The sequence below is a fragment of the Mya arenaria genome, chromosome 13 (genome assembly GCF_026914265.1).
Source record: "Mya arenaria isolate MELC-2E11 chromosome 13, ASM2691426v1".
In the NCBI taxonomy this organism is placed as follows: Eukaryota; Metazoa; Mollusca; class Bivalvia; order Myida; family Myidae; genus Mya; species Mya arenaria.
Window position 1 is genome coordinate 34,218,036 of NC_069134.1, and position 13,059 is coordinate 34,231,094.

At 34.1% G+C, this 13,059-nt stretch overlaps 1 protein-coding gene across 2 annotated transcripts in view; it reads right to left on the minus strand.

The window, feature by feature from the left end:
* Nucleotides 1-13,059, minus strand: part of LOC128213721 (uncharacterized protein CXorf38-like) — a 33,796-nt gene that overhangs the window by 12,771 nt on the left and 7,966 nt on the right. For both annotated transcript variants that reach the window (XM_052919744.1, XM_052919745.1), the window contains exons 2-4: nt 9,414-9,905; nt 7,879-8,043; nt 6,693-7,143 (exon numbers count right to left, since the gene is read on the minus strand). In XM_052919744.1, coding sequence (XP_052775704.1) covers nt 6,693-7,143; nt 7,879-8,043; nt 9,414-9,878 — 1,081 coding nt within the window. In that variant the 5' untranslated portion in view covers nt 9,879-9,905. The remainder of the gene's footprint in view (nt 1-6,692; nt 7,144-7,878; nt 8,044-9,413; nt 9,906-13,059) is intronic.

Here is a 13,059-nt window from a genome sequence, read left to right on the forward strand (position 1 = left end):
TGTATCATGGTGTTTACTAATTATATGAGTTTTTGTATACATTTAAGGATATGTATTAAATACATTGCTTACAACATTTGGTTATGTTATACCATTGTATATACACTTTGACCATATGATATGAAAACAGGTAAGTGCGTTTAACAAATCTAAATAAATTGTATGTTCTTGAAACCTTTTTGTGTGTTTTCTCAAAACGAAATTCACCGGCACTACTTTAATCTGTAATCAAATATATGTTGAACAGTCTGGTCACGGTATATTCCTTTCACAACACTTTTTTACATTTTTTATTTACTTTGAAGTACGTTATAATTAAATGCCAAGCAGTCGGATGTAGTCCAGGATGCACTCAAAACGAAATTCACCGGCCACTACCTTAATCTGTAATCAAATATATGTTGAACAGTCTGGTCACGGTATACTCTTTTCACAACACTTTTATTAACTTCTTTTATTTACTTTAAAGTACGTAAAATCTAAATACCAAGTAGTCGGATGTGGTACAGGATTCACTTTTTATGTTATTTTGTTTAAGTTTGAGTAATGTATATAATTGATAGTTTTTAAAGCTGCACTCTTACAGATTTACCGTTTTGACAACTTTTATTATTTTGTTGTCTTGGAACGAGCCAATTTTTGCAAAAATGCATGGAAACGAGTTATATAAGACTGCTGGCAAAATATTAGATCGCAGATTTTTATATTTAAGTAAAATATTAAAAAAATAAAATAATTTATGCATTTTTATGCATTTTTCTTAAACCGTTAGTAACGGTTTAAACCATAAAACATTAAATTTCGAATGAAAGTATGAACATCTACGATCTGATCTTTTGGTCAGCAATCTTTTATCATTGGTTTGCAGATATTTACGCGAAGATTTGCTCTTTCGAAGACAAAAAAAGTAAAATAGTTGTCAAAACATTCAATGTGTGAGAGTGCAGCTTTAAACTTTGAATTACATTCAATCAGAGGTCGAAACATTCATAAATATTTCAGAGATAAAATCTTTTCTGCTTGACTTAAGAACTTTGATTACCCCCGTCTTGATGAAACATGGATTCTTTGAAAACAGGTACCTCCCTCATTTCAAAATAAGATAAGTTTTCTTACGAGAAACGTGACAAACCTTTTGTATTGTTGAAAACAATAGGTGTTGAACTAATTTGAAGGAAATTATGATTGTCATATATATGTGAAAAGCTTAATCTTTCATTTTTTCTTTATTTGAAGTTTGCCGTTTTGCATTGAAATGTAAAAGGAAATTGATTAGTTGTTAGTAGGAGTTGCCTCTAGATTCAAATGAATAGATATTATTGTAGGTCTACTTATGATGAATATTTATTTCGTCAATGAACAGCTCAACCTAAGAGGTTTTTATTGAACTATTTGCCATATGTAGTGGGCTATATATTTTTAAATAGGTAATGTATTGATATTTTGCTTATAATACAACGCCAACGAGACCATTAGCAAATAAGCAAAGGTATGTACATGCCATTAACAACAAGGAACGAGTATTTACTTAAATGTGAAAATAGTATTCCATTTCATATTATGTATCTTTGCATTAGAATAACTAAAGATAACAAGTCTGCAACAACCCGTTTAAAGTTAGCACCTGCATTAAGTGGCAACCTGTCTTAAGCAGCCAATTTTACCTCTTAACAATGGTGGCCACTTTATACAAGTTTGATTGTATCAAAGTTTCGAAAAACTTTTTGAAGCAATAATTAATGTATTTTGTATTGTTTATTTTATTTTCCGTATTTTGCATAAAAATTCGATTAATAAGATTATTTGTGTCTGTACATAGTTGGACTTAAGTCCAATATAAATAAGAAAAAATGATATTGGACATCCTTGCCTGACGCTTCGCTTAATGTCATGTTCCTCTGGAAGTAGGCAATTAATTATTATCACGGTATTAATATTTCTTTAGATGAACTAGACTAAGTTTATCCATCTATCCCTAAAATTTAAATGTTTTAGTTATTAAAGTATGAAGAAATCGTTTAAAGTATCGGAACCTTTTCAAAATCAGACTTCCTTGTGTTGTTGAAATAATCAATGCATTCCTAAATAAGTCTTATATTTTCCATAAACACAACCGGTTTGGAAAGGACTCATGATTTTATTCAAAAATATGTTTTATTCCTTTATTGTAAATATATCATGTTGCCGCGTTATAATCTAGATTAGGCAAACGTGTGTTTATTACTCTTAGTTCAAACATATTTTATTCAGTTCATATTTAGAAAATAAACAGTACAACAATAGATAGTTGAAATGGATCGGAAAACAAGCAATGTAATTGCTTATACTAATTTATTTTAGTGTGTACAGCTACGAAATGCACAGAAAGTCAGTGCATGATGTGTACAGTATGGTGAACATTATCATTATAAATAAGCCTAGTGATATATATTTACAAGAACTGTTCAAACTATTTCTACATTTAACTTGAATGTAATTGAAAACATAATAAATACATACATTTTATATAAGGCTGCAAGAGAAATTACAAACTTTAATTTCCTAAGAATACCAATTCTCTGCCATGCCTTGTTGTTTGAAGATATGTGAGATTGCCATTTGTCACCTGAAGAGAAGGTTACCCCAAGATGTTAATGATTGCTGATTTTAGATATTGGAACTAAGTCGAGATAAAGTTGGGGCTGATTTTGTTTTTGACGTTTACGAAAAAAAGAACAGATTCTGTCTTAGATTAAAAGTTCCTAGCCATTACTTCGACGAAGACATATCATGGTTAAGCCCGGCTGCAGAAGTTATGGGAACTTCGACAATAATATAAAGACTGATCTTATCTGCGATTAGGCGGATGTTTGCCTTATTGTCATTGACAATGTCATTAATGAAGATAAGGAAGAGTAAAGGTCAAATGATAGATCCTTGAGGAACACCAGAGTTGAAAGTGAGGATTACTAAAAGAAGCTAACTGATTGAAGCTAGATTCGCCTTAAATGAAACCAGATTGGAAGAAGGTAAGTATTCTATTCGAGATGACGTAGTTGTAGAGGTGTTTGTGGATGCAGCACTGCATGAGTTTGCTTATACATCAAGTGAAAGTGGTCTACACTATCAGGGACTGGATGGATAAAATTTTCTTCAAAATGGAGCAGACGTTCGCCAACTTCAAAGTAAAAGGGAAAGTAGATTTTGCAAACATTTTGTTAAAATAATTCGAGAGAGGTAGAGCAAGTTCGTCTTTGCCTTCTTAATTGCTCTTCAATAAGATATGACTTGTAAGTTTCTGCCTTGTTTTGGAATAAAAGAAATCAGACCATTTTAAATTACTTCTCGTGTAACAATGATACGTTGCAATGAAAATAACTTGAGGACGATAACCAGTGGTCGCCAATGTGTGTCAATTGCATCCATTGTTTAAAGGGTTATTTTTTATAAAATAGTGTTTCTTGGCAAGATGTCTTGGGCACATACAATTTAACCATTTTCCATCTGTATCAAAATTAATTACAATGTACAGGAACATTTTAAATGGCATTGAACCTTATTTATACATGATCTATTTAAATGTTAAAGATATCAGGAGATACAAACGTGTCAAGAATATCATAACCATAAACATTGCAGACAACACATGGTTTCGTTGCTGGTTGAAAAACTTCACGGCCTAATATAATCAATAGTTAGTGCAACCTCTATCCGATCTATAAGTGATAGACGCAACAAACACGAATATTCCTTGAAGTTAATGTTTTATGATGTATTGTGTAATAAGTAAAGCTTCCATATATCTTTGTTCTTTTTAAGCGCACGTTACGTAAATAGTACAAGCTCTCCCTACTGGTTACCATTCTGATATGAGGGTAAATCTATAAAATAAAAAAAATAAAACAGCCAATAAATTGAATATTGTACATCTTCGATATTTCAATATAAGCACGTTACTTATATCACGATAAGATGGACTTTGTTGTAAAAAACAGTTACTACACCAAGCGTTCTATGGTGTTGTGTATAACTAATGTTTGTTGTGATTAAGGGTGTTCTGCATGTTTTCGTCTACTCATCATATTCTATATCGGAACAGTAACATAACTAATTAATGGTAAATGTTCTATCAACAGTGAGGATAAATTACATCGATCATAACTTATACCGCAAACTATTTATTGAACGGTGTCATGACATCAAAGTACATTACAGGTTCGTCGCCCGCACCCTTCGAAATTCGACAATCCAATTACTTGGTCTGTGGAAGCACATGGCATGACGTCGGTAGATGGTGCAGTAACTCTTGCTTATTTCATATATAGTATAACTTTTGTTTTAATAAACATCATTATTGTAAGCAAATTGGTATTATAAATATTTCCTTTTAAAAACTAAAAGATATTGGTTTCTTAACATATTTTTTTCTAGTTTGAACCGGATACTTTCCCTAATAAAAGTTCCCCCCCCCCTCTTAAATAAGAAATCATACTTTCATAATTTATTCTTATTCTGAAATAATAAAAAGGTGTATATAATGTAATCAAAGTCTTGCTGTAAAAACATAATAAGTATGACATTGACGTCACTTCCTTTCTATGATTGTGTATTATGACTTATTTACTATGTTGATCAGTAGGAACTAAAATGTTCAGTTAGTTGATTTTTGTAACGATTTCAAATAAACACAGTTTGATTAACCAATTCGGCTTTTCCAAAAATAAATATACCGCATGTTATACTATGCCTTGGTACCAAACCCCCCATTTTAAGCTGTTTCGTGCGTTTAAAAATGGTCATTTTTACCTTTTGACCTTTCTAAATTCATTAAACTTTGGTATGTTTTTCGCTTTTGTTGACATCCTCAATTTATTACCTTATATAGAAATGAACAAACATTACCCCCACCCCGATCTCCGATAGACTCAGTTTTGACATACCCTAAGGTTATTCAAATACAGAAACAAATATAGAAAACCTGTAACACTTAAACATGTGTTTTCATTGATGCCATGAATCAGGGATTCGAAAAGGTAAGAAGATCCTCATGGCCTCAAAGCTTGCAATATAACCAGGTGGGGTCTCGGACGATCTTCAAAATTGTTTTCCTAAAAAATTCACGATTTAAAATTTCACAGAAAATGTGAAGTGAAATAGAGAGAATTTGTTAAGTTCAGTGTAGGATCGTACTTTACTTCACGAGTGTCATAGGAAAAGCTTTTCGATAATAACAATTGAAATAAAATATGATCGTATTATTCTTTAATGCTTATTTTGTAGTATTTCGATTTATTTTTAATACCTCCTTTTTCGGAAAGCGTGTTTCTAAGCGATGTGGGACGCCTCTCAGACAAAATTATAGCTGATGACGTGGCTGTCATTTTCCTGTTTCCAGTTCGCGGATAAAAAGTTCTCTTATATTTCTTTTTATAGTTTATTTTTCTTTCGTTTTTTATTGGAAACATTTTTATGAACATTAATCAACGACATTTTCTTAATGCATATATGTTCCAAAAAATGAATAAAGCACTATTGAATTAAACAGGGAATGAATACATGACCAAATTAATATGCCGCCATATATTGAATGCAAATCTGAAAGGTCGAACGTGTAGGCAAAATAATTGCGGATAATCATTCGTTTTTTTTGTTTTAAAGTTTTTATCATGATACGTTGGTATTCAGTCATCCCTCACTGTCAGAGACCCCAGTCTGATTCGCTTGAAGATATATCTTTTTAAGGTAAAGAGTGCAGATCACCCTAGGTTGTTGACAAACATGGGTGGGGTAAAAAATCATCAGTTAATCTGTAAATGGTATAGGAATTTTCCGGGAAGTTCGTATACCGTATAACGACAAACAGTTGAAAAAATATTCAAACGGTGATATAACATCTAATTTATGCTCGATAACTTTTTTCGTCTGCAAACTTTCTCGTATGAAAGCTAATGTTCAGCTTCCAAGTTTAAGAAAACGTTTGCAAACTGGATCACCATATTTTCTAAAAAGCGGTTAGTTGTGCATTTCTTTATATATCTTTATTTCAACTTGTGCAACCTTTCGTACTATCAAATCATTATTTTGGTCAACATTTCCTGGTTCAAAACTGACATGTTTAATTTTGATCAAGGGCAAGTAACTGCATAATAATGGATTTTAAAAGTAGTTCTGAAAGTTAATGTTTTCACTCCTAAGTTTTCAGTGGAAAATCAAACGGATATTTTCACTGTTATTTTACTGCTAAAAATCCATATTTCATCGAAAAGCATGAAAGAAATTGTAATATTTTCAAGATAATAAGATAAATACGAAATGCTTATATTTTGTTTTAATACAATTCCTCCTTTGTTTTAGACATCAATATCTTTATCATCTCTATGGTATCATGTTGTTTTATAAACCATACAGTGAATGAAATAATAGCTGGTGCGTTGTAGCGCGTGAATAATCGGACAAAGGGGATGCATAGAAAGTATGGCTAATTTCACCGGAAGTGCCTATCCGGTGTGTTAGAAATATATAGATTCAATTGCTTATTTAATAAAACAATATAGATTTAACAACAGGTTTTGTGAAGCATATATCTGAATTGTACATACCGTTTAGATACATATAACAAGTATCAATTGTTTGTAAGTAATTAGAAAATATGACAATAGCTTATCCTTGTGTAAGCTTAGACACTTCAGGAATTGTAAAATATTTAAACTCACCAAGTTTCTTTTTTGGTAGAGTTTCGACCCCTTCTTTACGCAAACGCCTAGTAAGTATCTCTGTGTGATCTTCAAGCGTTCTTTTACCTTCTGTCACAGTTTTGTCAAGTGTTCTTTGCCCATCTCTTGTAGATTGTTCAATATGTTTTGTTGCCTTTCTTTCCTTAATAGCTATGTGGTCCATGATCCGTCTTCTCTCGTCTTTAATCAACAGAAGAATTTTGTCCTTGGTCTTTGATAAATCGTGCATGGTATCGTCAGAAACAAGTTTAAATGCTTCTAATACGCCTTGGCTGTAAGAGTGAAGATCTGCCTTAGCGCTTTTTATATCAATTTCTTTTGCTTGAAGTTTCATTTCAATGTCGGCAAGTCTCTGTCCGAATCCATCATGCATCTCCTTGCAGATATACTTGCGTGTATCTTCATCTTTGGATAGGTCAGCTGTCTTCAGCTTAAATAAATTAATTTAACCTTATATTTTGGATCAAGTGAGCCTTTTGTCAAACAGCAATTGATAATTCGGGATTGAAAAGGCTCGGTTTCTTATTAACTAATTAAAGTATTATCATAACGATGAATGCATGCATTCGTAGAACAATCTTCATGACAACATATTGATTATCTCTTAATATATTGGCCGATGTAAAGGTCTTATTGTCATATTTATAGAGGATAATAGTTCGTTTCAGGGTAAGATCGCAATATATTTGACCGAGTGAGCAACAAAAGCTCCATATCGCGAGCGGCGTAACCACGAGCTGAATATTTACTTTTCATTACCACGAGGTGGAATTTATTGCCATCCTATACTGAAATAAATATTTTTTTCTTTTCATAATATGCTTAAAAATTAAACAAACTGACAGTTAATTGAAGTTGTTCAGAAAAGACCGCCAAATTGTATGCGACCGTAACGTCATTTCGAACAGGACGTCGTTGAAATCGTGTTTCAGTCACGTTAGAGCGGGAAAACAGTGAAATGTATGAAATTGATTTGGAAATGTTTAAAAAATCTCTGATAAATCAGTATTAAAAGCACATTCTAATCATATGAATTGGTTCTGTCCAGTGCATGTGTGTCATATTTCCAATTCAGCCAATTCAAAACGTTAAAAAGTGCTACGAAGCGCTAAATAGCATGAGACATTTAATGTTTTAAAATGTAACCATACTATGTAAGGTATACCTCGTCCAATTGTTTCCTAGCCTGTATCGCCTCTGGCCGAGTCTTCAGCCCTGTCTCATTCAGTAGAGCGTACAGGTTATCTATACATTCGGTTGTTGCCTGGTCGGTCAGGGCGCTGGAAGAAGAGTCTGGCATGTGCCGAATGTGGTTGACCACTTCTCGAGCCTGTAATGACGACGTATACTATGTATTTCGGATTGTTAAGCGAGTTAAGTCACACGCTTCTCAATTACGGTTATTCAGAATGTTGGAAAACATATTTGACAGGTCCCGACTGAGTTTAGGTACTTTTTGAGAGCACGTCATGAAGAAAAGTAATACTGTTGTAGTCTGGCCAATAACGACGCTGGAACAAATGATCAGCATTGTTTCAAATATGGTAGGAGATTACCCAAATTATTCAAACAATTACATTAGAGCCTTGGAGCGTGTTCCGCCTCTGGTCTGCTGTTGCCTTAAACTATCAATGCTTGCTACTATAAAACAATTGAACACAGATTGGCCGTGCTTCGCGTGCAAAATTGCCACAAGTAGTATTTAAACAAAGTTTTTTATTATTTTTCGAATAGTTTTTACAACATGTGCAAAACGTGTACATGCCTTTTGCAAGCTTTTAAGTAGCATTATTTGACAATTATCAAAGTTTTTGGAGTAATGGGCATTGCTTCATGTGAAAATAGTGTAACTTGTATACAATTTATCGTGAATATCCTGGACTTTGTATGGCAAAGCGTAACATTTAATGCAGAATAACGATAACGCTGATGACGCCGTTGAAAACGACGACCACACCAATGCTAATATCAAAATTCATCATTACTCAATATTTACACCTCAACTTCCATTCCTCGGCAATTACGAGTGTCATCCGATGAATGCAACATCTTCGGATATGTTCGAATGGCGAATCATCGCATAAAAATATATACATGAAAATTGCAAACTGTTTATCTTGTTATTCTTTGTTTTGTGTCAGAAGGCCCCGTAAAACTTAAATCAACATTTTAGATATCGTTAATTTGTAATTAGTTAAATGTAATGTTGTCATAAGTGTTTTAATTAAACATTTAAAAGATTGCTAATGATTGTTCTTTTCCCGCGTTATTGTGACGTAATTTGATAAACTGTTTCTGGTTACAGTAGAGTTGGACTATTAACATAATGGGTGAGAATTACTGTAAGGTTTTTCTTTAATGAATAAAGTATTTTATTAACAAATTTTGATAAAATAATGAAAAATTGGTGTAAATATAAGTAATAAATGGCGGAATTGATGTCATTCGGACTTAACACACTTAAACCAGCCCAACTGCGTTCTTATCCCAATGATGACATCACTCCCGCAAATTATTCCTTAATTGAAATTGATATAAGGATAAATTAAGGCAAAATCGAATTTATAAAGGCAAAGTAAAATACATGTACATGATCTAAAGGGAAAAACATGTTAATCTATGAAGAATCCTCAATCAGTCTGCCAAGATTGAAGTCTTGTGTATGCAAATGCCATGTTTTTGTTAATTCAAAGATCTTACCTTTTCACAGATACTGCCTGTGATTTTCCCCTGGAAACGCTTGCAATTAATGATGAAGCCAGCAATGCCATTGAAATCTGTTTCTTCAATTGCGGTTTTGTTCTCGTATCCACCTGGTGGCATGAACACCTTGACGAGCTCCCAAGCTGAATGAGCCCAATTTTCTGCTTTTGTGTTTTTCAACGTTAGTGCACCTATGCCTCTTGCTTGTCCATAAGCATGCTCTTTGACCAACTCATCTCGAAAATCGTTATGATATCGGCAACTTGAATTTTTCTTCAGTACATCTTTAGACGAGCATGTGATGCATGCTGGAACCGGTAATCTGTTCACAAGGTCCCCATGCAACTGATCGGCAACCTCACTGACAATGAGCAGAAGGGCCTGTCTTGTGATGAATACGGCCCGCCACTGTTTAAGCCAGTTGCGTGATTCTGGCTGGTTGATGTCTGTGGTTTTTGACATACTGGACTCATCTGGGTTACATCAGTTCTTCAAGAAAGAAATGACAATACAAGTTTTGGAGTATCAATATGTTCTGGGCAAAGACAAAACATATCTACAAATGTATCAATATGAACTCAAAAAGCCCTGAGTCAATAGTCAAATTACATATTTTTCTATAATGTAGTTGCTTTTGTTGCTTCAATTTTTTTCATTTTCCATCTGACCTCGAGGCACAAGGACTATCATCACTGAGTGCATGATTCACGGGAGAGGAAAAATCGTCCAAGTTTACTTTGTATGTTAATGTCGGAGGAAACGTAATAAAATACTTTTAAAATGACTATTTTGTACTAAATATTGTTAAAAACTACTTGGGGTATTCCCCCCCCCCCAAAAAAAAAACCTCCCTCCAAACTACAAAAAAACATTTCATATTTTGGTCCTGAAGGAGTGACGAATTTCAAAATGTTGTAACCCTAAGTCAATTTCTGGATCCGCCCCTGATCATCATGCGCAAGTATCAACGGGATGTGATGAAAAAAAATATATAGATTTTCACTATTAAGCTTAATAAACGACCTTTATGTTATCTGACATGATCCATATTCCCACGTGACCAAAACATTCTGCAAGAAATAATTCTAAGGAAATTTTATGTTGGTCAAAAAACACGAATATATACAATCTATTGGTTTCTATGAGTTGACCCAGAGATCTATTTAATTACTTATAATGGAAAATATCCGAACGTGTCTTAGATATTGTACATAATGCAATGTAAACTACAGGGACAATTCCAGTTGTGCAAAACTTAACGAACATACTTTTATATTAACAAATTTAAGAGAATACAGATACGTCATCTTGTCCTATTTAGTTGCAAAGATGAACTTTACCTTCTTCAAACATAAAAACACCCTTTTTAACGGCTGCTTATCACGTTTAATATAACCCTAGTGGATTCTCAGCTTTGGCAATGTGTTAAAGTATTGTCGATAAATCATGATGCATAGTTGTATCATGTCCCAAGACGCGATAAGCAGCTCATAAAAAGTTGTATGTTTTGTATTTTCATGGTCAAGACTGTTTTTACCCAACTGAGGTTACAGGCAACTATTGTAAGTAAGCCAAGGGCAGCTGTTGGAATCTGCATCATAATTTCAAGTCTCTGTGGTCACGCTTGTCTCCTTGGTCCACTTCTCTACCTCTGTCGTTTTCTTTCTCGCAAATAAGTTTCATACCGTTCTACTACTTGTATATTATGTATTTAACAGTGTATGTACGTAACGAAGCCTTTCTCATTCTGTCTGAAATATGTAACCACGATCATGCATTTCAATGTTTTTTAAACCTGTTTATAAGTGGTATACAAGCAATAAAGCTTATTCTTTTCACTAGTGCAATGCATTACCATACAAACTGTTTAAAGTAAACGAGAGACACGCAAAGTCACACAATTCAAAGACAGACCTCGCATTCATCAAAACGTTTGTAGTGATAAGAGTCCCCTTACGCACATACAAAGGGACGAGCAAGCGTATCTTTTTTCATAAAGAATAGGTGAAAACTGGAGGTGCAAGAGTACACTGATATTGTTATTTTGATAAATCAAGGCCTTTAAATCCGTTCTGGATTTTTTAGCTTGGTAGATATCATATTGCAAAATAAATGAATAAGATCATTTAAAACCAAGTTTGAGAATGATTGCATTATAAATGTGGTTGCTTAAATGCGTTAAGCTCATTGCTGAGCCACCAGACGGACGATACCAGACGGACGACCATCATGCAACTACCCTTTTAGAACATCAACGCGCTCACAAGCACATTGTGATGTACTCCAGACGGAAGATTAATATCAAACTACCATTATAGAACTTCTACACGCTCACAAGTACACTGTTGATGTACACCAGACGACAACTAACTGTCCTTATAGCTCCTGTGAGCTTAGAATAAATGGTAAGTCTAATTATTACAACTCATTTAAGTGACTCTCAGAGATTGACACCAACATGTACTTCTTATTAAAGAAATGATTAAACACAATAAATATAGTTAAAGAGTCATTCAGTGATTGCCCAGTGCCCCGGGCTACGAAATATTATGCTGGGATGCCAAGCTCGCTCAATCGCTGCCCCAGCTATCACTTTACCAAAATTGGATGTCTAGAATCCGAATATGAAAGGCGTCGCGATTCAAGTCCAAGACATGACAAATGCAATTAACGCCTGAAGTGACAAGAGTAATAACTCGTTAATTATTTCGGGTTTTGCTTGAGACCCACACATCATGCGTACTAGATTTCATTTCAATATTTTAACCGTTTTTTTTAGTTATGATCAAGATTAAGGTGTTTCCACAGAGACGGCAAGAATAACGCGATAAACCACAACATCAAGGCTATGCCAATAACTCAATATCCTGTTTGAAAAACAGACGAGCTAGTACTATTTTATTCTTGTGAATAAGCTTTTAAATTTTTCTTGATCTAAAGTATTGGTATTTATATTGTTACTGAGAAATAAACGTTTTTCTTAGTAAGTGACCTAAAACTGCACAGAGCACACCAGTTCAATGGGTTAAATGAAGAAGATCTATTGGACATACCCTCGAACAGTTGTCATCAGTGTTCAATAGGTATTGTATTAAGATTTGATTGTATTGCCATTGCCTCAAATATAAACGTACATGTGACTCAATTTTATTTTATCTACAACTGTAACGAAAACGCGGCGATTTTCCATTGTAAATGATCCCAGCGTTCTGCATTTGGGTGGTCAATGTCTGTGTACGTATGCGTTGACTCATCCGTAAGCGTGTTCTTTGACAACTTATCTTAAAACGGTAAACGAAAATGGCACTATGAATAATTCAAGCTTGTATGGGCATAACCTGTACCATGTGAGGAAAATCACATTGCAAATTTCAGGCGTCTGCCAGGGCAATGGTCAGTGGAGCTTGTACTGCGATATGCACTATTCGCAATCGAATCAAGAAGATGACTTCGGACAGGGCAGTGGTCAACAGGGCCTGTATTTGGAATACACCACCTACATCTGTCTCAACCACATAACTTCGCACACGTCAGCGGTAAGCAGTACCGGTCTTTTCACGTACACTGCCGCAACTATCTCAACCAGATAACCTCGGACAGGGCAGTAGTCAAAAGGGCATATCTTGTTACTTAAGCTTTAATC